Consider the following 25182-nt stretch of genomic DNA (forward strand, 5'->3'; position numbering starts at 1 on the left):
GTTCTGTTCTGTCGGACCGGAAATAAACACTGCAGTCAGTGGAAGAGCAAAATGTGTTCTAGTTAATCGCATGATTTTTTTAGAGACGGAGTAAGCATACAATTCCTTGCCATTCGTTTTAAAAAATGAATTATGCAGTATATCTAACACGTTGCAGTGGAGCCCCATATAATTCCTGAAGTCTTATTGTTCAGCTACATACTTACAGCTGGCTAGTGCTACCCGAGTTAACTGTCTAGATTCAGTTCGGATACGGATGCTAATGTTGTATTTCAGTGGTTTTGTGTTTGCGATTTAAAATATTGTTAGTACATTATTTAATAAGAGCGATCGAGTAGCTCAAGCAGTGCGATGTGGGGTTTGGTATAGTTTATGGTTTAATGCGTAGATAGTTGGTGTTTCACGTGATATTAGCAAGCTGCTTCTAGAGTTTTGTGGATAACGGTGGCAACATCTGACTACTTTATTCCAAAGTAATCGCTTTCTATATGGGGTAGATTCAGTAGCATTGTGTTTTTTATTCGTATATCCAGTTAGTATTTTACTTATCAGTGTCTTTGGCTCAGAGGTGCACGTATGTCAACAGGTCTGAGGTTGTCGTTGCACGATGAATCGACCGAAGCCTCCCACAATTAGGCGTCCGAGTACTGCAAAGCCATCAGGTACAGACGTGATTAACGCCACAGTACTTTGGATGTCAAGTAATACTACCACACTTTGCTGCAATATTTGCCAAGAGTCCCTAACTTGTTATTGATGCTGCTGTATTCCAGGACACCCACCTCCTGGAGATTTTATAGCCCTTGGATCAAAAAGCCAGGCAAGTGAGCCGAAGGCCCCAGCTGTGCTCCTGAAACCCACCTCTGCTGGTCTTCCCGCTGACCGCAAGAGAGAGACCTCGTCGGCGCTGCCATCCTCGTCCGGGTTAGCTGGACTAGCCAAGAGGCCCAAGCTTTCTGCTACTCCTCCAGTCAGTGCTCTGGGCCGGTTGGCTGATGTAGCCGCTGTGGACAAGAGAGCCATATCACCTTCGATAAAAGAACCCTCCGTTGTGCCTATTGAAGGTGAGTCCCAATGTCATTTCTCACCCTACACATTTAGTTCAGCACACAGTTAAAAAGTGAAACAGCATTTCTTTCTGAACAAGGTGCTACCTAAGTTAACACAAGACTAGCACATAACAACCTCACAACCCAGACCTCATCCAAATTAGGAAACGATTTCCTGTCTAATCTCAATTTGTGTAAAAATAATTAACATATTGTCTTATCCTATGACATGTCTTCCCGCTGCAATATTTTGCATTGATTATAGAGAGACTCACAAATAAGAGCTTTTTGGATGTATTTGGCTGGTTCTGTGAGATTTGTGAGTGCTGAGGTCCCATTGATGGATAAGGATCGATGCACCACACACATCAGATACACTCCTCTCTCTTTCCCGAATCCTGTCTCCGTGGCGGTGCTTCCTGTGCTGTGATAGCGTGAGCTCTCCCCTCACCCTCCTGCTTTTTCCGACAGTTCCACCCGCGGCACTTCTGGACGAGATCGAGGCGGCAGAAGCAGAGGGTAACGACGACCGCATCGAAGGGGTACTATGCGGAGCTGTCAAGCAGCTGAAGATGAACCGTGCCAAGCCTGACATCACGCTGTACCTGAGCCTCATGTACCTGGCCAAGATCAAGCCCAACGTCTTTGCCACTGAAGGCGTCATAGAGGTGGGTGTGGCGGGAGGGGCCTTCGTTTCCCAGACCACGGTCAGTTATAGGGAAGTAGAATTTAGTTCTTGGGAGGAAAAAAATACGATAAAAGTTTTTTTTAAAACTTAATTTTATTATTAGTTACACTTTACCTTTCACCTTTGTTGTAATTTATACAGCTGAATTTCATCATGAAGCATGCTGGTTCTGAGTATATTACCACTGTCTAGTTCAGATCTGAGCAAAAGCCCATCTTGTGGCCATATCCACTCCATGGTGCTTTTTTACTTTTCCCTGTCATCAGTAAAATACGTTAATTTAAAAAAACTGGGTGAAATTTTATGTTCAGGTCTATGCAGATGAACAGATTTTTCCCCACAAATCTTTCTTCAAAGTAATATCAAATATGTAAATTAAGTTAAACATGTGACATACACCTGTGTTATTAATTTCTGCATGGATTTTCTAAAAAGGGAAACGGAAATTCTCACTATTGGCTGTGGCTTTTATGGGACATAATCATTAAAAAATAGCCACTGCTGATGCAGTGAAGCTCAGATTTGGCTCTTCAAAGAAGGTAATTGCACAGGTCTGATCTAGTTGCATGTCCTTATGTCCTTTCCAGAGTCAAAATCACCTTACCTTGTACATACTCGACAAATTATTTGTTCTGTCATGTCTGGTCATACACATTACACAAGTTATAAGTTATAATGAATACAAAACAAAGCGTAGACCGGGTAGCAACAGAACTGCAGACAGGATAGCGAGTGTTCAGGGTGGATGGTTGAGCAGTAGGCTGGTTTGTTCAGGAGTAACACGGCTGTTTGGCTGCTGAGCAGTTCTGAGGAGCTGCTAGTGTTTCCCAGATGAGAGTTTTAGGAAGATGCCTGGCTTCCCCCTCAAGCGTCATGGGTGCAGGACGGGCGTGTCACATCCCAGCGTCTCTGTGTGTGCAGGCCCTGTGTAGCCTCCTGCGACGGGACACATCCATCAACTTTAAGACCAAGGGGAATAGCCTGGTGTCGGTGCTGGCCTGTAACCTGCTCATGGCTGCCTATGAGGAGGATGAGAACTGGCCCGAGATCTTCGTCAAAGTGAGGGGCCGGCCACAGCATGCGTATTCACTGTTTACCCATATTTACCATTTGACACCCTTATTTAAAGCAGCATTTCTCAAATCAGTTCTCAGGGACCCCCAGACGGTCCATGTCTTTGCTCCCTCACAACTCCCAGGGAGTAGCTTCAAATTTCTATTTATTTGCACTAATGATTTTTTAAAGTATTTTTTAATTTAAGTATGCTTCTTAAAGACATATGAAGCAGTGCCTGTGGCATTCTGGGTAGAAAGATGTGTACCTAAGTGCAGGGGGGGGGCTTGTTAGAATGTCAGTGGTTCAAATCCCAAGATCAGCAGAATGGTTCTATTAACATCTTTTGCTCCAAAGGCTGACTGACCCTGCTTTTTAAATTGTATGCTACTTTCGATAATAAATGTCCATTGTCCGATATTCAGTCACGCTGTGGTTCTGTCCAGGTTTATATTGAGGACTCTTTGGGCGAGCGCATTTGGGTGGACAGCTGCCACTGCAAGACTTTTGTGGACAACATCCAGACAGCATTTGCCACCCGTATGCCCCCAAAGAGCATGCTGCTACAGGCTGATGCTGGCCGTTCTGCCGGAGACCTCAGTGCAGGTACTGGGTCGCAAAGTCCGTCAGCACTAGTGAGCAGCGCAAACTGCGACGTTAGCGGTGAGGCCGGTGCGCTAACTGCGACGTTAGCAGGGAAGCCGGTGTGCTAACTGCGACGTTAGCAGTGAGGCTGGTGCGCTAACTGCGACGTTAGCAGGGAAGCCGGTGCGCTAACTGCGACGTTAGCAGGGAAGCCGGTGCGCTAACTGCGACGTTAGCAGGGAAGCCGGTGCGCTAACTGCGACGTTAGCAGGGAAGCCGGTGCGCTAACTGCGACGTTAGCGGTGAGGCCGGTGCGCTAACTGCGACGTTAGCGGTGAGGCCGGTGCGCTAACTGCGACGTTAGCGGTGAGGCCGGTGCGCTAACTGCGACGTTAGCGGTGAGGCCGGTGCGCTAACTGCGACGTTAGCGGTGAGGCCGGTGCGCTAACTGCGACGTTAGCGGTGAGGCCGGTGCGCTAACTGCGACGTTAGCGGTGAGGCCGGTGCGCTAACTGCGACATGAAAGACTTGCCTGGCCCTCACTTGCTTGATGTGTTCCCTTTGGGGGGCTTTTCCTGAAGGTGTTGCATGCAGGTGCTGAGAGACGGTCCTACAAATGTTTTCCTGCAGGGAGCAGCCCCCACCCCTCCACTCCGGATGAGGATGACGCCCAGACAGAGCTGCTGATAGCAGAGGAGAAGCAAAGCCCTGAGGATGATGGACAGGTGATGCCCAGGTGAGCCATAATGTCAGAGCCGGGCTCTCCAGCCCACGTCGCTGCTGTTCAGTCACTGTTCAGTCAGTCCAGGAGGTTAGTTACCAGTGCAGCTTACGGATTACTTTGGCGAAAACATTGCATCACTGAATAGCCACCAAATATAGTCAAAATGATAATATAAATGAAGTGGGTCAAATCTGTCCCTCCCCACCATTACAAATCCCTGTTACTGCAATGATTCATTTAATTGACATGATTGACATCAGTTGGGGCCAATGAAAATGGAGGCACCTGGGGCTGACCTGATTTTAGGAGGACCAGCCTCCCATTGGCTCCATGACTGCCTCTGTCCGTCATTCATCATATCGTCATTTCTGCAGTATGTCTGTTCCCAGCCCCCCCTTACTTCCATGTTGGTTTATGGCTAAAAACCCCACATAAAGTCCAGAATGAGGGTATGGGACACTGGGAAGCAGCACACGGTGACACGGTCCCCCGTCGGCCGCAGGTACGAGGAGCTGGCCGAGAGCGTGGAGGACTACGTGCTGGACGTTCTGCGTGACCAGCTGAACCGACGGCAGCCCATGGACAACGTGTCGCGGAACCTGCTACGTTTGCTGACGGCTACCTGCGGCTACAAGGAGGTGCGGCTCATGGCTGTGCAGAGGCTTGAGATGTGGCTGCAGAACCCCAAGGTGAGTGCCGAGGGCGGAGCATAGCGGAGGGGTCCTTGAAGGAGAAGGACCGCCTTCTGCCTGTTTGAAAATATGCACTTTTAAAAACAGACTTCAATGGATCTTTGCCAATTAAAATGATATTTTGGTGCAGTGTCCCTCAACCCTCTATTTGCTCCAGTCCTGAGTTTCCTTGGTGGTTGTTTTTTTTCTATTGTATGTTATTGTTTTGGTTGTATTTAGGCTCTTTCTGAGCGATCATGATTTGTAGGTTGCAGCTGGATAACATGCCATTCTCATTGGCTTTTGTATAATCATAAACTGTTTGGGTTTAATGCGGAATAGTCTGCCCGAATTAGGAAATCTCTAGGGTTGGGTGGATATTTTCGCACTTTTATTGTGCTCTTGTAACGTTGGGTCCTGTCCTCGTTCCTGCAGCTGACACGCCCCGCCCAGGACCTGCTGATGTCGCTCTGCATGAACTGCAACAGCCACGGGGCGGACGACATGGAGGTGGTCTCCAACCTCATCAAGATCCGCCTCAAACCCAAAGTCCTTTTAAACCACTATATGCTTTGTGTGAGGTAAGCGCGTCTGTATTTAGTGTGGGTTAGGGTTCTAAGGGTTTTAAGGTTCTTTTTGAGAGGGAGGTTTATGTCTGGCCGCAGGGAGCTCCTCAATGCCCACCGGGATAACCTGGGCACCATGGTGAAGCTGGTGATCTTCAACGAGCTGTCCAATGCACGGAACCCCAACAACATGCAGGTCCTCCACACCGTCCTGCAGCACAGTCCTGAACTGGCGCCCAAGGTGAGCGGGGAATCATGTTGGCAAGAAGCTGCCTGGCACATCTGAGGGTCAGAATGTCAGCTTGGATGAACATTCTGTGGCTCTAGAGCAGTGGTTCCCAACATTTTTTGGCCTGTGACCCCATTTTGCCGTCACAAATTCCATGAAAAGTTATTAAAGCTAGAAACTTGTTTCGAGATACTAAGTCGAAATTTCGAGAGAGTTGTCTCGTTATTTTGATATAATAATTTCGACTTAAATTTGATATTATTTTTATCCCCGGTGGCGGAAACGGGCTTCCATAGTTGTGCAATAGTAGGGCCTTTTTGTTCTGTTTGTGCCAGCACCCATTTCCTAAATATGTTTGCATGTTTATGGAAGGTATGTGGCTGTGGGTTAGGACTCTGTGATCAGAAGGTTGCTGGTGCAAATCCCCTGACTGGATGAGTAATTTCACTGTTGGGCTCTTGAACAAGACCCTAAATCCCAGTTTATTCTGGGAGAGGCTGATCCTGCTTTCTCATTTGTATGTCACTTTGGAGAACAGCATCTGCTGGTCTGTAATTGTAGTGATGGATGGTGAGACACGCCCACTGGACTTCGTGGTGCCGAGGCACTGTTTGGGTTTAATGCCGCCCCCTCGTGTCCGTCTTCCCAGTTTCTAGCCATGGTGTTCCAAGACTTGCTGACCAACAAAGATGATTATCTCCGGGCATCCCGAGCCCTGCTGAGGGAGATCATCAAGCAGACCAAGCACGAGATCAACTTCCAGTCCTTCTGCCTGGGGCTCATGCAGGAGCGGAAGGAGTCTTCCTATGTAGACATGGAGTTTAAGGTGAAGCCGGCTCTGCTCAGCGCAGACGGCGCTCCCCAGAGACACACCTGTAACAGCACATTTTTACTGGGCTCTCATTTCTTTGGTGGTTGATCTTTGCCTGATCAAGTTTGAGAAGACGTGTCCCCAGCACAATGAGAATGTACACATAAAGCAAGCAACAATTTTAACTTAAAAATGTGTATTTATAATATCTGTGTGTTTCTGAGTGTAGCTGAAAGAGGCTTAAGAGTCATCGATAGTATTCCTCTGTAGTTCGCAGGGCAGGGGCAGATATTACAGACATTACTGTAATCTGGGTCTCCCTTTCCACAGGAGCGCTTTGTCATCCAGGTGACGGACCTCCTCACAGTCTCCATGATGCTGGGCATTACCGCCCAGGTCAAGGAGGCCGGCATCGCCTGGGACAAAGGAGAGAAGAAGAGTAAGCATTGGCTTCCGTCTGCCTCGGTGCTGATGGGTATTATGCTGCGTTCCACTTACCTCCGAGGTCAGAACTCGGAACTGGGAATGACATCACACACAAGTTAACAGCGTTCCAGTAAAGCAAGTCGGAAAGCCATTTAGCAAAACCAGGAACCCGTTTCAAAAAGAAAGATTTCTTGCTTAGCCGGAAAACTTGTTAGATTTAATTTACTCCAGCTTAAATTACCTTTATCTTCATTCACTTACATTTAGTCCAGATCACCTTAAATCCGACAAGTAGTCCGCTTAAGCAATCCTACTTTCTGAAACAGGCCCCAGTTCTAGCCCAGTTAATTGTTAGCCATTGCTAGCAATATCAGTGGATAACCACACATTACGCAGTATTTTGTGAATAGAAACACTGTAGCAACACATCCACAGACAGCGTTTGGACAGTACTGTGTGTACGACCGATTTAAAGATCCACAAATAAGACGTAGGTGCTAATAAACAGTGCAACACTACAGCTTCAATGTCTGCTGACAAAAGGGCACAGTGGGTCCAGAGGTCGAAGGTCGTGATCATTCCTGTTTCAGATCTGTGACCTGGCTTTGTCCGAGACCTTCCCCGAGGTGGCTTTTCATTAACCGGGATGTTGCTTCCCGCAGATCTGGAGGTGCTGCGTTCCTTCCAGAACCAGATAGCCGCCATCCAGAGGGACGCAGTGTGGTGGCTGCACACAGTGGTGCCCACCATCAGCAAAGTGGGCCCCAAGGACTACGTCCACTGGTAGGTGTGCAGCAAAGTGGAGGGTCGGCCTCAGGTAGTCATAGGGTCCGACCCCGGCCCTGATTCTGACCCATCAAGTGCGTCCATCTCTGTTCCCCAGTCTCCACAAGGTCCTCTTCACAGAGCAGCCAGAGACCTACTACAAGTGGGACAACTGGCCCCCAGAGAGCGACAGAAAGTAAGACCCCCTTGATGCTTTAAGTCCCCCCACCCCAAAGGGGTATTCTGAGGCGGGGTGCCCTAGGGGTGCTGTGATCTGAGGACATGCTGCAGGCTAAGCATGGTCGTTCTCCTTTGACCGTCTTGACCTGGTTCTCCACGGCAGCTTCTTCCTGCGCCTCTGCTCAGAGGTGCCCCTGCTGGAGGACACGCTGATGCGCATCCTGGTGATCGGCCTGTCCCGAGAGCTGCCCCTAGGCCCCGCCGACGCCATGGAGCTGGCAGACCACCTGGTGAAGAGGGCCGCCGGCGTGCAGTCCGACGGTGCGCGGTCCTTCCCCCTGGTCACATGACTCTATTATCCCCCTTCCTCCATCCTGTACAACAAGCAGCGCTATTAGACACTGTGTTCAAGGTGAGAGTTCAGGCCCCGAATGTGTCTGTCCCGTCCCTGTAGATCTTGAGGTGCTTAGGGTGGAGAGGATCCAGCTAATCGAGGCTGTACTCAACCTGTGCACCTACCACCACCCAGAAAACATCCAGCTGCCTGCAGGGTAGGTCCTCACAGTGCGGTGCGGTGGTGTGGGGCAGGACTCCTGCTCGGGGGTGTGGTCATGTGGATCCTGCCTGTTCCTTTAAGGTACCAGCCCCCGAACCTGGCCATTTCGACGCTGTACTGGAAAGCCTGGCTCCTCCTGCTTGTGGTGGCTGCCTTTAATCCCCAGAAGATAGGTAAGGCTCCGCCCACTGGGTTTCCATCAGGTGCTTCTGGCACAGGGTTGGGTTTCTGTTCGTCTCAAACTTGAAGATAGCCTGAAGGTTTAAAGGGGCAGTTCACCTTAAAACTGAAGGGGCTTTAGCGGTATCTATCCATCTAGGTTGTTCTGCTGGGAGTTGCCTAGTTTTGGAGATCATAGAAATGTCGGTCTTCTCTTGAATATAATGGGACTGAATGGCATTCTTTCTGTGGTGATTAAACTGCCAAAAAATACATTTGGAAAATTCAATGGCAATGTCCCTTCCCAGATATCATGATGTGGTCACTCAAGATAATCCACAGACTTTATTGTGAGCAGCTTAATGTAGGAACTATTTTTTTTCTACCGAACTCCACAAACCATATCTTCAGTGCTCATATCTTCTGCCCAGTGATACAACATTTCTACGAGCGATATCTCTAAAACTAGGCATCTCCGAGCAGAATGATCTAGATGGATAGGGAGCACCAAAGCCCCTCTAAAACGTATCTTTTCCAATTTTAGGATGAACTGCGCCTTTAAGGTGCCCCTCCGCCCCTCCCTGTGTTGATTTTGGCCCTGGGTACAGCATTGTGAAATACAATGGCTTCATAATTAAATAAAGTTCTGGGCTGTTCTTTTGTAAAAGAAGAATATCATTATTGGGTTTGACAGATTTAATTTGAAAATCCTTTGAAACAAGTATTTTAGTATTAAACAAAGAGCTTGGCTGGGATGTACCATTCGCTCGGGATGTGGAGGGAGTGACCAGAGTCTACTAGAGTCGCCCTGTTTTTGGGATTGTTATGATTCTTACTGTAATCATCAGTGCTGTGCGTCTTTCGTGCAGGAATGGCTGCCTGGGACGGCTATCCCACCCTGAAGATGCTGATGGAGATGGTCATGACCAAGTAAGTCAATAGTAACATAACGGTACCGCAACGTTAGCTCGCGGTGTTTATCCCCAGCTGCATGTGTCATCCTCTCTCTGTTTACCCCATAAACACTTATCCATCCATCCATCCATCCACTTATCCTGCTTGGGGTCTCCAGGGCTCAGGGCTGGGACGCCCCCTGTAGGTCATCACAGTCATCTACAGGGCGTAGCCACACACTCATAGGCAATTTCTAGAAGCCTAACCACATGTCTTTGGTCTGCGGAAGGACCCTCTGAATCCGCCTGGCCTGCTTCCCACGCGTCCTGCCCCTCAACCTGCTCCCCCCTCACTCCACACAGCAATTATACCTACCCCCCCTGCACGGTGGCTGATGAGGAGACCAAGACGGAGATGATCAGCCGCGAGCTGCAGATCTCCCAGCGGGAGAAGCAGGAGATCCTGGCGTTCGAGAGCCACCTGGCAGCCGCGTCCACCAAGCAGACCATCACCGAGAGCAACAGCCTGCTGCTGTCGCAGCTGACCAGCCTGGACCCGCAGTAAGGGGGCGCCAGATTCAACCCGGGCAGGGAGGTGTTGCCAGGCAACCAGCTCCCGCGTGTATGAAGCCTGATTCTCCATTCTTTTAAATAAACGGGGTTAGATTTCACAGTTAAGATCCAGCACACATTGTCGTAATGACCTCTTCTGGCCTTGTGTGCTCTCAGGTTTGGGGGTGATATCCTATTAATTCAGTAACTTGCTGTTCTGTTGCGTAAACATTTGTTTTTGAAGATAGAATTATTAGTTTTTTTTCTTCCTTCATTTTTGTGTTCTGCTGGGTACATTCTGTTCTGTCTGCCTTCCCCCCCCCCAGGGTGTGCGGTGACCCGCAGGCCTCGTCATGGCGTCCCGGGAGTAGCGTTTATGCAATTTTTGAGGTTTCAGGTCACCCTCGCGGGAATACCACGTTCGGTATTTTTATTTGGTGCACTTTCTGTGCGTGCCTGTAGGGGGCCCCCTCGCAGGCCACCGCCACTCATCCAGGAACAGGTGAAGAGCCTCAACCAGTCCCTGCGCCTGGGCCACCTGCTCTGCCGCAGCCGCAACCCAGACTTCCTGCTCAACATCATCCAGAGACAGGTAGGGCAGTGGGGGGCTTTCTGTCCTGCCGGCAGTCTCCTTCCATCCCCTCCTTCCCGGAGTCCCTTCTGAGCGCGCTCACTCCCTCCCGCTCCCCGCAGGCCTCGTCGCAGTCCATGCCCTGGCTGGCCGACCTCGTGCAGTCCAGCGAGGGGTCCTTGGACGTGCTGCCCGTGCAGTGCCTGTGCGAGTTCCTGCTGCACGACGCTGCCGACGAGTCGCCGCCCGTCGAGGACGAGGACGAGGCAGAGAGCAAGGAGCAGAGAGCCAAGAAGAGACAGGTGTGGGACCCCTCCCATCAGATGATGTCGCCACCTAGTGGTTAAAAAGTGTCACCCAGCTAGCAGAACAATATGGCGTCGCTTAATAGCTAAAGCATCCGTCTTGTCGCTCTGTACAATATAATTGAATAGTAAAGCTGTAACAGCTGTAGCAACGATCCCCCCCCCCCCTCCCCTCCCCACCCCAGCGGCAGCAGAAACAGCGGCAGCTCCTCCTGCGTCTCCAGGACCTGCTCCTGGGCCCCAAGGCGGACGAGCAGACCACCTGCGAGGTGCTCGAGTACTTCCTGCGCCGCCTCAGCTCCCCACAGGCTGCGTCCAGGGTGCTGGCCATGAAGGTGCGTTTCGTCCGGGGGCCAGCAGAGGGTGCCGTCGAGGTGTGAGTGGCGAGAGCACTTCCGGCGTACGAGGCCTGCCCCCTGTCAGCGGCTGACCAATGTCTGGTGTGCGCGGCAGGGTCTGTCGCTGGTGCTGACGGAGGGCGGCCAACGGGACGGCGAGGAGCGGGAGCAGCCCATGGAGGACGACTCGCGGGATGCCGAGCTGCTGCCGGGCTACCAGTGGCTGCTGACAGACCTGCCGAAACTGCCGCTGTTCGCGAGCGTGAGGGCCATGGCCGCCAGCGCCCTGCAGCAGGTCTGTGTGTGTGTGTGTGTGTGTCAGTGTGTGTGTGTGTGTGTGTGTGTGTCGTTAGCATGTAGGGCTACTCAAAAATCGTAATCTTGATTATTTCGGTCAATACTTTCACAATAATGGAACGCGATTACTTCCTAACTATGAAAATATTGTGAATTTATTCAACTTATTTGTCAGAATTATATATAATTATATAATAAATTATATAATATATAATTTGACAAATGAAAATGGGCTGGAAAGGGCTGCATTGCGTTTATGACACCAGATAAAACCAGAGCATCACTGCAAAGCGACAATGATGATTATATCGTGACTTTGGCTTCCACCATTTATCAAAACAAAATAATCACAACTGAAATACATTAGATTACTTGCCGCGCCCTATTAGCATGTTCTCCTCAGGTTGGGTGGGTTACCTTCAGCTACTCTAGTATCCATGCAGTTATTCTAATTGGCTTCTGAATTGGCCGTATTATTTGACTGCATGTGCCCTGTACTGCCTGCCATAGGCCCCAGGCCCCCCCACAACCCTGAACAAAGTTATAGGATGGATGCGTGTTTTAGTGATTTGTAAATAAAACCCGGCCAGTGTGGTGTGTCCCGGGTCCCTGAGCCGCTGTGGTGGGTGGATGGATGGATGGATGGATGGGTGAGTGGATGGATGGATGGGTAGATGAATGGATGAGGTGAGCTGCACATTGAGTGTGCCCTGTGTTTCACGATTGCCTGCACCTCATCTCCCAGGCCATTCACATGGAGACGGACCCCCAGACCATAAGCGCTTACCTCATCTACCTGTCCCAGTACTCACCGGTGGAGCAGCAGGCCGTTCACAACGACCTGGCCCTGGTGAGTGTGACCCCCAAGCCCTGCCGCCGTTCCTCCCATCAGGGTTATGCCTCCGGAGGTAAAGGTCATGACCTTCCAATACTCCAGCCATTGGTGCGTTATGAAGAACATGTGACCCGCTGTGAGCACTGCTATTGGACGCCGAAATAACGCCCTTGTTCCGTCCACCCGGGCCTTCAGGACGTGGCGCGGCTCATCGTGGAGCGCTCCACTATCATGAACAGCCTCTTCTGCAAGCACATGTACCGGCTCGAGTCTGACGCCGTGCTCTCCGCCCTCCTGTCCATCTTCTCCACCTACATCAGGAGGATGAGGAAGACCAAGGAAGGGGAGGATCTTTACAGCTGGGTGAGGGAGCCCATTCGGAGCCTTGCCCACGTGGGCGGGCCCCAGCGTCAGTGTCTTCAGGAGCTATTAGTTTAGAAATTGTCAGTAATTGAGTAATTGATGGATGCATTGGGGTGGTGACCAACCTTTCCTAGCTGAACTCCGTAAGATTCTCTGCCTCTCTAAAGCTGATCAGAGTAACTCTGCAGCACGGTCAGGCATGTGCTCACCTGCATTTCTCACATCATCCACCAGTCGGAGTCCCAGGACCAGGTGTTCCTGCGCTGGACCACGGGGGAAACGGCCACCATGCACATCCTGGTGGTCCACGCCATGGTCATCCTGCTGACGCTGGGCCCCCCTAAGGGTGAGAATGGTATCTTCCCTACCGGAAGTCGTGTTTCGATGCTCCATATTTGCAAAGCTAAGTCCCCCTGTTGATTGTTAGGGGAGAGCGATTTCCACAACCTTCTGGACATCTGGTTCCCTGAGAAGAAGCCCCTCCCCACCGCCTTCCTGGTGGACACCTCGGAGGAGGCCCTGCTGCTGCCTGATTGGCTGAAGCTGAGGATGATCCGGTCGGAGGTCTCCCGATTGGTTGACGCAGGTAGGAGGGGCAGAGTTGGGGGTGGTATTGAGGTTTTCAGGGGCGTGTTGGAAGCCTGACCCTCACTGCCCTCAAAGCCCTGCAGGACCTGGAGCCCCAGCAGCTGCTGCTGTTTGTTCAGTCCTTCGGGATTCCCGTGTCCAGCATGAGCAAGCTGCTGCAGTACCTAGACCAGGCCGTGACCCATGACCCGCAGACGCTGGAGCAGAACATCATGGACAAGAGTAAGTCACTGGCCTATCCGGAGGGATCTCTGTTTAGGTCCGTTAGTGGCAGAATCTGTCAGCTCATATTTCATTGGCTGTTGCATTGCTTAGCAGCAAAACTCATGTAGTGAACAAATACAAACACGTTTTCTTTTTGGGGCTTGAACCAACAACCTACAGGCTACATTTCCTGCCCTTAATCTGTATGCTACCTATGGAGTTATTGGTGTGCGATTAAAAAAATAAATCTGTAAAAATAGGAAAATGAATGTTGAGCGAGAAAGTAAAATAAATACAAATAAAAATAAAAGAATAAGAAAATAAATGCTTTTCTTTATTGCCTCCCCCTATTCCTGTTACCTTTTCCCTGTTGCTTTCGTGTCTTTTGTTTTGCTAGCTGATTAGCTTCTGGGGAGCTCAGTGTTTGTTGTGTAAATTTGCTGGTGTGTCTCCTCTCAGATTACATGGCTCATCTGGTCGAGGTGCAGCATGAGCGAGGGGCCACCGGGGGGCACACTTTCCACAGCTTGCTCAGTGCCTCTGTCCCGCCCAGCAGAGGTCAGTGTTTCTCTTATTCTCTGGATGCTTCTCAGTGCAGCTCCTGAAAGCATGTGATTTCCAGAGCCCGTGCCTGTGTAAGCGCTGCATGTTTCATGAGCACGCGGACAGGGTTTCCTTAACCGTGTCACTCTTCCAGATGCCACTGATCTGAGTCACGCTAAGGTTGCAGTGGAGACGGCTCAGGGCCCGGTGAAGATCTGCGCAGCCAGTAAAATTCCAGCGATCAGTCTTGATGATGACTTCACTGCAATACTACTTCAGGTACCTATATAAAAAATAATATTTCTGGTGGGTCCATTACTTTTCCCAGAATTCTTTTCAGACCACTTACCCCAGAACGTGATTATTTTAGTTATTTCGCAAACTTTCTGCTGTCCTTCAGGCATGGAGATGGAATTCACTTCCTGTTTATACTAGCGGCTTTAACTGGAAGCAGTGACTCTTATGCCCCTAATTATTCGCACATGCCCCTTAATCACCCGGAGCCCCATTTACTGAGAATTCCTCTCAGCTGAGCGTGACCACGCCGATCTGTGGGCCTTACGTGAGCACGCCGCTTTCTCCAGCTCTTCCCCCTCAAGGTGGACCCCCGCTGGCCTGCCTCGCCCCCCCGCCGGCCCGCCTCGCCCCCCCGCCAGCTCTCCCTGGCCCTTCAGCAGACCCTGGGCCAGGAGCTTTCCCGTGCTCGCCAGGGCCAATGCCAGCCTGGGGGCGTGGCCTCCCACCTGCTGCAGGCCCTCATGGGCCTCCTGGGCTCCGCCCACGCCGGCCCCCTAGTGGCTGCCATGCACAGGGAACATGCCCTCTCCTGCCCTCTTCTGCGGCTGCTTCACCAGTACCAGGTAATATGGCCCCGACCCCCCACCCCCCCCGCAGACATGTGACCAACACAGATAATGCAGAGATCTCTCTCCCCCCCATCCCACCCCAGCGCCGTGTGCCCCAGGACGTCGCCTTCTCCTCTGTCTTCTTCAAGGCGGTGCTGGAGATGCTCACCTGGATGGAGAGCCCCGGGGTGGAGGCTGGGCCTCTGCTCTCCGTGCTCAAGTCCTTCGCCACGCAGTTCTCCCCTAAGCACCGCCTCTGCGACGGTAGGTGGCCCCGCCCCCTTGCCCCCCCCCAGCCAATCCCCTGTCAGTGTCGTCTGCACCAGCTGTATCCTCTCCCCCGTGGAAGTCTGACCATACGCTCTACGCTCCCACTGATGGAGCACAAAGCATAAACTGTTTATTACCATTTGGCAGAATATTATCTCTTACGTTTTACGCAAGTTACAAGTCTTATTTGTACTTTAGAGACTGTTTAGATTCCGGCTGCTTGCTGCATGCCCGGGGCACCCTTTGGGGGGTCTGGATTCTGTCCTGCAGACATATTGCCTAATCTTCCTTACCAAATGAATTACTCTGCAATCTTCCTTCTGCCTAGGAAGACTTTGTTTACCTTTCCTAAGGAAACACCTGCCTTTGTAGACTTCCTGTAAGGGATTATTTTTTCCTGGGGGTAACACCTGTGCCCCCCTCCCACTAGATGGCACTGCCAGGCTTTTTGTGTTTTCCCTGGATACTCCCAACTGTCCTGCAGTGCTGCTCCAGCAGCTGCGATGCCGCTTTCCCTAACAGCCCCTGCTATGGAGTCAGAATAGTGCCATATATACTTGTATGTGTACTTTCCAATTTGCACCCGTAAAATGAAATTTTCTTGCACTGAACACAATTTTAATTCGCAAAATACTGAACAGAAATATGCGTCACGTGATCTGTACTTGTATATGAAGATTTGTGAATGAACGTGAAAAACATTTTGCAAATACACGCCAATATTTTTTGTAAATGCAAAACCAAACATCTTCATAAAAATATTTTTTACAAAGATAGAATGGTTTTCAAGTACAAAACCTGTATTGCAAATCCAAGTCCTCTTGCAAATACCAACCTGCGAGTGCAAATTCACACTTGCGCACATAATTTTGGCACTAACTTGCCTAGTGCTTTGCAGATAAATATTTGCTCGCATAGCCACCAATCAAATTAATTCATTTTCTAGCCAATCATAAAACCACTGATGCACATGTATGGTACATGTTAGTGCCAAAATTATTTATGTGCGCAAGTGTCAATTTGCACTCGCAGGTTGGTATTTGCAAGAGGACTTGGATTTGCAATACAGGTTTTGTACTTGAAAACCATTCTAAATTTCATTTTACGGGTGCAAATTGGAAAGTACACATACAAGTATATATGGCACTATTCTGACTCCATAGCCTGCTCTTTTCCCATAGCCCGCGCCGGCTTCCTGCACCTGGCCGAGACCCTGGCATACCGCCGGGACTCCGACATGCCCGTGCGGGCAGTCATCGCCACCCTGCGAGCTGGGGACACCTGCAACGCGGAGCCCGAGCTCATCAGCAAAGGTATCTGTAGCTGTTTTTTTTTTTTTTTCTGCCCTCCTCTTCCTGTCACATGTCTGAGATAAACCAATGAAAGATGACTGTGAATTTCCATGATAAAAATAGACAGGCAGTTGTCGAAATGCGGCATGCTGGAAGCTCTCTGGTGTTGGTGCGTTCTGCTGCCGTGTTTGCCCACCATGGTTCACTCTGCTGAATGCACTCGCTAGCTTAGCTGCTCCTGTACAGGTTTGCGGCCCATTCCACGGAGTTGGCTTCAGCAAACCACTGGATTTGTCGCCCATTTCCTGCATGTTAAGCATCCCATCTGTGTAAGAATGGTGTAAAGAGCCATACATGTGCATCATTCCTAATCATTTTTGGCCAGTTTTGAATTTAGGGAAATCATGTCCATTTGAAATAGTTCATCATTTATCCCACCAAAGTCCTCCGCCGTGTTGGGAAACCTGCTGTTTGTTTTGCTCCATCCCATAATGCTGTGTCCACCTCAGTGTTGCAGGGGCTAATCGCGGCCAGGTCCCCTTACCTGGAGGAGCTTCTGTCCTTACTGATGACTGTCGGCATGGAAACAGGAGCCGCCAGCACGGTGGGCCCTGTCGCCATGGTGACCTCCATGCTCCTCCAGGAGACCGAGGAGAGTGCTGTGAAAATGGAAGTGGACTCTAACAAGTAAGCAGGCGTCTCTGGGCCGAACACAGCCACGTTCTCCTCAGTTAGAGGCCCCATCTGCCTGTTAATGTGAAAGCGCTCTGAGCTCGTTGGCGGGCCAGGAATGACACCAATGCGCGTGTTTACTTTGGATGGACGGCAGCCACTGTCTGTTGAAATGTTTGGTCCTGGATGTGGGATCGGTCAATGATCTCAAGCTGAGAGTCTGAAAAACAAGCATTGGGTTTTTTTTGGGGGGGGGGGGGCGAGGGGGGGGGTTGTTCTTTGGCATGTTTATTTGTTCTTGGCTATTTCCTGTTCAACCAGCTTCACCTGTAAGTTTCTGTCAATGATCAGCATTGGGACTGAAAGCATGAAGCTTTTTTTAGATCATGTAACCTCCATATTTTTTTTTTCGTTTCATGTGGTCTGACTGGGTGCGCAGAATTCTCGTAGGGGGCTATAAATAGGCAGATAGGTAGACGTGCAGCCAGGGAAGTTGCGTATTTTGGAATGAGGCGCTTTTCCACGTGCCTGCTCTGTCTGGCAGCTCCGAGGTGACGACGGCGGGCTCCGCTTCTGGGCTGCTGGTCGATTGGCTGGAGCTGCTGGACCCTGAGGTCACCTCCATCTGCCCAGATATTCAACAGAAGCTGCTCTTCGCGTTGAACAAGGTGACTCCGCTGGGAGAGGCGCCGTGCGTGTGTGATTCCCACGGACGTTACGTGTGATGAGCACCTGACCCCTGGCCTTTCTGTTGCAGGGTAAGGGCAGCCAGGCGGGGCTGGGCCCATCCTACAGGCCCTATCTCCTGGCCCTGCTGACCCACCAGTCCAACTGGAGCACCCTACACCAATGCATCGGCGCCCTGCTCAGCAAGCAGAAGGAGCTGAGGTAGGATCACAGTTTGGTTCCGGGCCAGAGAGGAGCATAAAGCAGCTGTTAATGTGTATAAGTATCTCTTACAGACTTCGTGCTTGGTGTTTCCCATTCCAGTTCTCAGAGATCCACAGACAGTCCATATTTTTGCTCCATCTGAGCTCCCTCTCAGACCGTCCCAGTGCCCGGGTAGCAAAAATGTGGACTGTCTGACAGGGAGCTTGGAGGGAGCAAAAACGTGGACCAGCTGTGGGTCCCTGAGGACCCGATTGGGAAACACTGGGCTAGGATATTAAATGAGCTTTGGTCATCCTTTATCTCACTGTGGCCCATCCCGTCCCTCAGGTTAGATCCCATGTCCGCCCTGGACTTCCTGTGGGCTTGCAGCCGCATCCCCCGGATCTGGCAGGGCCGTGACCAGAAAACACCTCAGGTACGCCCCCTACTGGCTCACCCCGGTGCCATGACAAAGGTTAAAACGTGAATTTCTGTAATTCCCCCAAAAATTAAATTTAAGTTTTTGTTTTGTTTAAAGTGATTAAGAAAAGCAGGGTCAGCCAGCAATTAAGTTATGAGTCTTTCCCATGGGCCCAAAGGTGACATCACTCCACCGACCATGGGATTTGAACCAGCAACCTTCCCATAACAAGCATAGTGTCCTAACCCAGTGAGCTACACTTTTACTGTCGACTCTGAAGGCCATAGTTCCGGTTGCTGGGGTGGGGGAGTTTGTACAAGCGTGATTATCAAGCAGTAGTTAAATCATACTGGCTAATTGCATTTGCGGTGCATCATTAATTTTCCCTTGATGTTTAAATGGCAAATTATGGGACTCAGTAAATCCTTTGGCGTTACCGTGTAAATCCATAGCTTTTAAAGAGCAGGGACACCGCGATTCCTGGTTAGCGCCCCCCTCCTCACCCTGCCCAAATTCCGCAGAAACGCATGGAGAAGTTCATGCTGCGCCTGACGGCACCCGAGCTCATCAGCCTGGTGGACCTGATCCTGTGTGAGTCGGAGATGAGCGCTCAGGCCCCCGGGGGCCACGAGTCTGCCTCCTGCTCCCTCATCCAGTCCCGGCTGCCCCTGCTCCACAGCTGCTGCCACGGGGGCCTGCAGAACGTCAAGAAGGTGTCCGAGTACCTCATCAACTACATCAAGAGCTGGGGTGACAGGTAAGGCGGTTATTTACCCTCTGTCTCTGTGCTTGTGCTTCTGCTCTAATCCGCTGCTTCTTTTGAATCTGGCACCTTTTATGTTTATAATGTCCTGGAGCTGTGGAATGACTACGGGCTTGTCTGTTATAAGGAGGATATCGAGTCCTGTCTCTGCAGCCCGATGGCAAGGTCACTGAGAGCTGGGCAACACGCTTTAGTGAGGGGTGAGGGCGGGGGGGGGGGGGTCCTCCACATTACCTGGGGTTAGACTAAGAAGGTCACCCACGGCTAAGGTTGGAATCTCATGGTCGCCCGTGGCGTGAGTCTCTGCTCCCACACGGCTCTCGGCGACAGAGATTTACTCTCATAATGTGATGGTGTAGATCAGAGGTGGGCGACTTTATCCGCAAAGGACCGGTGTGTATGCAGGTTTTTGGGGTAACCTTTAAGTCAGTCGTTGAAACCCAGGTGTGAGGACTCTTCAGTCAATCAGTCCTCTAATTAGTAATCTAATTAGGGATATGCGGCGAAAACCTGCAGTCACTGCGACCCTTTCTGGGTAAGATTGTCCACCCCTGGGGTAGATACTGATTTCAGTGTTCGTTATCAGTTAAACTGTTGTAGATGATGATTTCTGGGTTCAGTATGTTGGGTGTGGATGCTGATTCCTGTGTTCAGTGTGACGGGTGTGGATGCTATTTTGACAGATGTTTTCACTGTCTTTAGCATGATTAGCATATAGACTGGTCTGTGTTCAGTATATTTTGACAGATGTTTTCACTGTCTTTAGCATGATTAGCATATAGACTGGTCTGTGTTCAGTATATTTTGACAGATGTTTTCACTGTCTAGCATGATTAGCATATAGACTGGTCTCTGTGTTCAGTATATTTTGACAGATGTTTTCACTGTCTTTAGCATGATTAGCATATAGACTGGTCTCTGTGTTCAGTATATTTTGACAGATGTTTTCACTGTCTTTAGCATGATTAGCATATAGACTGGTCTCTGTGTTCAGTATATTTTGACAGATGTTTTCACTGTCTTTAGCATGATTAGCATATAGACTGGTCTCTGTGTTCAGTATATTTTGACAGATGTTTTCACTGTCTTTAGCATGATTAGCATATAGACTGGTCTCTGTGTTCAGTATATTTTGACAGATGTTTTCACTGTCTTTAGCATGATTAGCATATAGACTGGTCTGTGTTCAGTATATTTTGACAGATGTTTTCACTGTCTTTAGCATGATTAGCATATAGACTGGTCTCTGTGTTCAGTATATTTTGACAGATGTTTTCACTGTCTTTAGCATGATTAGCATATAGACTGGTCTCTGTGTTCAGTATATTTTGACAGCGGTGCTCTGCCTTTTCAGCGTGATGAGTAAGAGGTGTCAGAGTCTGCTGCTGCAGATCTACCTTCACTTCCCGGAAGTCATCCAGCACGTCACCCTGCCCAGCAGCACCCTGAACAGCGAGGGCCAGGCTGATGGCAGCACCTGCAAGGTCCCGGACCTCCCCTCTCCTACGACTCCCCCATCCCCGCACCCTGTCAGGGAGCTCATTCTGTCTCCCTTCTCCAGCTGGACGTGCTGGTCCACCGGCTGATCACGCTGCTGGCTGACTCTGGAGACTCCAAATCAGCGGAGAACCGCGTGTCGGATGCCAACCTGGCCTGCAGGAAGCTGGCCGTGTCCCACCCTGTGCTTCTGCTCAGGTGTGCCGGCCCGGTGTCTGTAAATGTCCACCCTATGGCTTTCAGGGTGGATAGTGTCTGTATAAACATCATTAAGCAAATTATCATTAAGGAAACCTTAAACAAATTTGCTTTGTTGATTATATTCTAGTACCATGTTTGCTGGCAGTTTTGGTATAAAGTTGTTGGCAGTAAATGTTGCAATGGTGAAATCCCATCCTGCCCTGGTTTTTGCTAACATCATGCCGTGCCCCCCCCCCCCCACTCTCCAGGCACTTGCCCATGATTGCTGCCCTCCTGCGAGGGCGCATCCACCTCAACTTCCAGGAGTTCCGGCAGCAGAACAACCTGACCTTCTTCAGCGACGTGCTGGCCATCCTGGACCTGCTGCAGCCGCTGGTCTTCCGTGCCGAACACCAGGAGGCGCTGCAGGACTCCCTCCTCTCCTTCATTCAGGTCCTGCAGGTGAGTGATGAGTGCTTTAAGCCCGGCGTTTGGGCCACTGATTCAGAGGCTCACAGAAAAATTCCCTCTGAAAAGGTGATGTCATATCAACACAAAACAGGAAGTAGTGCTTTTGGATGCTTCCCATTTCCTTTTCCTGTCCCTATGTTCCACTGGCCTCCTCTGCATGAACTGCACAGTCATCCGTGTTTCCTGCATCCTGCTAGCCCTGCTTCCACTTTCCAGACGGTCGCAGAAATAAATTTTTCTTCTGTTTCCATAGAACTTCCGGAAGTATTCCAGGCTGCTGTCTGTCTTTGTCAACAAGTTCGTGCAGTTCATTCAGAAGTACATCACTCACGACGCCAGTGCTGCTGTGCCTTACCTGCAGAAACACTCTGACATTCTGCAGTGAGTCTTCTGAGCCTCTTGCCTTGATTTTCTACCTTGTGGAGTGACTGTTCTACTGCTGTAGTGTGGTTTGGAACAACTGAGTCGCTGTAGGAAGTTAAGATTAGCATGTGCGGGGATTATTGAGTGTTCTCTGTGTGTCCATTAGGGGGCTCTCCTCTGAGAACCCTGACCTGGTGCAGCTCAAGTCTTTGCTTGCTGGCCTCACGCTACCTGTGAAGGCGGGGTCTTCGGAGAGCGCTGCTGACGACAGGGAAGGTGGGTAGAACATCTCAGAGCCCTCAAAACTCCGTGTGTGATGGTAGGCAGACTGTAGCTGCAAGGTGCAAAAATAATGTAAACAGTGGAAGCCGCTTATAGTGATCACATCTCTCTGGGTGAAATTGATCTCTATAAGTGGATGATCGTTATAACAATTTTATTCTCTTCTTTCTGTCTCAGGCAGATTAGCATCTAATCACAATTTTTATATTCATTACATGAATATAAAGTAAAATGGACAGAGTCGCTATTTAATTTTGATTTCAAAATGCAGCACAGTCGTTTCAAATGCTTTTCAAATTACAGTACTGTATAAATTAAATTACTTAACTGTGTATAATTCAGTCACAATATAATACAGTACAGTACTGTACATAAAATACAGCTTATTGTAGTTTCGCTGCTGCATCTCGTTGGCTTATTTTTGGCGGTTTATCATAAGTTTGAGTCTATATTTGTCATTGAGAGAAAATGACTTTCTTTTAGCCTTAGGTAGCAAGCCAGAAGCAGACCAGCTACAGCAAGGCAAAGCGGTTCATCACTATTACCGTGATCACTGTAAATTAGTTTTTCACTGTATTTGTTTACTTAATTACTGCTAGAAAATGAATTTGCACAAAAGAGTGTGTGGGGAATGACAGGAGGAGAGACTTGTGTTATCCCAGCAGCCGGAGTTTCTATGGTTCCTATGGTTCACTCTAGAGGGGCTAGTGGAGCATTCTAATGATCCTCAGAAATAGGGGGAGCAGCCAGCGGATCGTTCTAATGATCCTCTCTAATAGGGGGAGCAATCAGTGGATCATTCTAATGATCTTCTCTAATAGGGGGAGCAATCAGTGGATCGTTCTAATGATCCTCTCTAATAGGGGGAGCAATCAGTGGATCATTCTAATGATCTTCTCTAATGGGGGGGCAGTCAGTGGATCGGTATAATGACGGGGGGAGTTACTGGCGGAGCATTCTAGCTCACTGCTTGCAGAGTCTTTACAGACTCGGTGACTGTTGAAGATCTGAGGAGTCTCTGTTGGAGTCCAGCGAGCTGCTTTGTTTGCTCTTGGACTCACGGTCTGTTTTTATTTCCTCAGAGGACGCCCCCACGGGATCCCTCCCCCTGGTCAGCATCTCGGCCTCTGCCCCGCTTACTGCCGCCGATATGACCAAGTACCTGAAGAAGATCTCCATGGGTGAAGCCGTGGAAGGTGACGCCCGTCTCGCCGCGTGTGTGATCGCACCGTGTAGGTGCCCTTCTCCTGGGCCCCTGGGGCGTCCCGCTAAACCACCACTCTCGTTGCAGACGTCCTGGAGGCCCTAAGTGAAGTGGAGGAGAAGTCCAAGAGGAACCCTGAGATAATCCAGTACTTCACGGTAAGAGTGGCGTTTTCCGGTAAGGCCCACTCAGCCTGGGGGGCTAGGGGGGGAAGCCCTATGGATGACCACCCGTCCTGTCTGTGCAGAACGACCTGCAGAGGCTCATGCAGTCCCCCGAGGAGCTGTGTCGCAACATGGCCTTCAACCTGGCACTGCGCTGCATCCAGAGCAACCCCAGGTAGGCCTGTCGCCGTGGAGACGGCCAAGCACTCCGCGACGTGACCCTTCTCCCTCTGTTGCTTCAGCATGGCCACCGATTTCCTGCCCACCGTCATGTACTGCATGGGCAGCGGCAACTTTGACGTGGTCAACACGGCCTTGAGGAACCTTCCGGAATACGTGCTGCTCTGTCAAGGTACCTTTAGGTATTCACTGCAGAGGGGTGTTCACTGGAGAGGGGTATTCACTGGAGAGGGGTATTCACTGGAGAGGGGTGTTCACTGGAGAGGGGTGTTCACTGGAGAGGGGTGTTCACTGGAGAGGGGTGTTCACTGGAGAGGGGTGTCCCGTGAATGTTAGTTAGCATAGTGGGTAGCAACAGTGTCCCCTGCAATGTGACTCTGTGTTCTTCTCTATAAAATATTCAGTGCTCTCAGTCTTGGGAAGCTTGCTTAATTCTCTAAAAATGTTGCAAACTTGCTGGTTTCATAACAAAAGGCCATTGAAAAGCAATTTAAATATCTGCACATATCTACCTGACATTATTGAAGTTGTAGTCATTGGCTCCCAAAGTGATACTAAATACTAATGTTTGGTGTTTTATGTTGTTGCAAAGGTGTTACTAAATAAAATGCACCCAGTGAGTCTGCTTGTCAATGAACATTTTAACTCGGAACAGCTCTTTTAGAACTATAATTTGGGTTTCAATTGATTATTACTTGAATGTTTTACTTAAAATAACTGGTTGTTTCTAATGTGACATATATTTTTGTAAACAAGGTAATAAAAAGATTTTTGTTATAAAACCAATAAATGTGCAATATTTTTACTGAATTAAGCAAGCATTCCAAGACTTTCTGTGAGCATCATATAAAATGTCTGTGATATTTTATGCATTTCTATGGCTTTCTGCCTACAGAGCACGCCGATATCCTACTACACAAGGTGTTCCTGGTGGGCATCTACGGCCAAATCGACACCAGTTCCATGATCTCCGAGTCCATGAAGGTTCTTCGCATGGAATCAACCACCTGAGTGCGGGAGGAATCCCCCCCGACCTCATCCATCGGCTTTGGAGGGAGCTGCAGATGAATCTGTTTTTGTTTTTAAAAAATAAACAAACACCCACACTTGTCTCACGCAGAGCCTTTCAGCGGCTTATTTGGGCTTCCTCCACGTGATTGGAAGTGTCCAGCCAAATGTTTTTTCGCCTTGGAGAGAGGCGGAAGCCTTTCAGCCCGATTTTTGCAATGGGTGGGTTTCTGTGCGCATGGTGTTCTGAGTGATCACGAAACTTGGGTATTTGTTTAGTGTAAACACCTGACATCAGTATCTGCACAAGGGAAGAGGGGTAGCAGACTTTAAGGCATTTGCTGTATCTGGAAGTTACTGCAGGGAATTAGTGTCACAGCAATGTCCTACTTAGGGCTGTCCAACACTTTGCCTGTTCAGATTTTTTATTAAAATCTTCAGGAAATTATTTTTCTTTGTTTTTGCACTGAAACACTTCAGCTGATTAGGATTACACTTTACCAGTGACATCAGTCTGTGGTTGTATCTTGAGTGGATGCGATGGGGAACTCGAGCAAAGCGCAGTGTCCTCCGTGTCACATTCCCGCCGACGCTCCCAGGGAGGGTGCGAGCGGCTGTCGGTGTATTCACGGCCCCCGAGCGCCTGGCATTGGAGCTGAATGATCACCAGGCTGGAAATTGGCTCGAATGGCCAAGACTTTCTTCTCATGTAGTTAAATATAAGAGCAGTGTGTGATTTTACACCCTGA

General features: G+C 49.7%; 1 protein-coding gene across 1 annotated transcript; it reads left to right on the forward strand.

Moving 5' to 3' along the window:
• Nucleotides 1-25182, forward strand: ints1 (integrator complex subunit 1). The gene is made up of 48 exons (XM_023798585.2): nt 1-90; nt 587-662; nt 774-1064; nt 1521-1717; nt 2659-2796; nt 3237-3396; nt 4006-4111; nt 4602-4788; nt 5206-5351; nt 5436-5577; nt 6215-6391; nt 6707-6815; nt 7465-7585; nt 7686-7763; nt 7911-8068; nt 8202-8298; nt 8385-8476; nt 9332-9392; nt 9719-9916; nt 10370-10499; nt 10601-10780; nt 10969-11118; nt 11237-11416; nt 12164-12268; nt 12449-12616; nt 12851-12962; nt 13044-13202; nt 13280-13426; nt 13868-13966; nt 14106-14230; nt 14536-14811; nt 14901-15060; nt 16248-16379; nt 16868-17045; nt 17575-17698; nt 17788-17918; nt 18249-18336; nt 18843-19078; nt 20439-20568; nt 20646-20779; nt 21031-21223; nt 21486-21613; nt 21762-21871; nt 22960-23073; nt 23169-23239; nt 23329-23420; nt 23488-23597; nt 24321-25182. Exons 2-48 carry the CDS (start codon nt 608-610, stop codon nt 24434-24436), a joined length of 6591 nt encoding a protein of 2196 aa, XP_023654353.1. The 5' UTR covers nt 1-90; nt 587-607; the 3' UTR covers nt 24437-25182.

Source organism: Paramormyrops kingsleyae, chromosome 22 (assembly GCF_048594095.1).
Source record: "Paramormyrops kingsleyae isolate MSU_618 chromosome 22, PKINGS_0.4, whole genome shotgun sequence".
Lineage (NCBI taxonomy): Eukaryota > Metazoa > Chordata > Actinopteri > Osteoglossiformes > Mormyridae > Paramormyrops > Paramormyrops kingsleyae.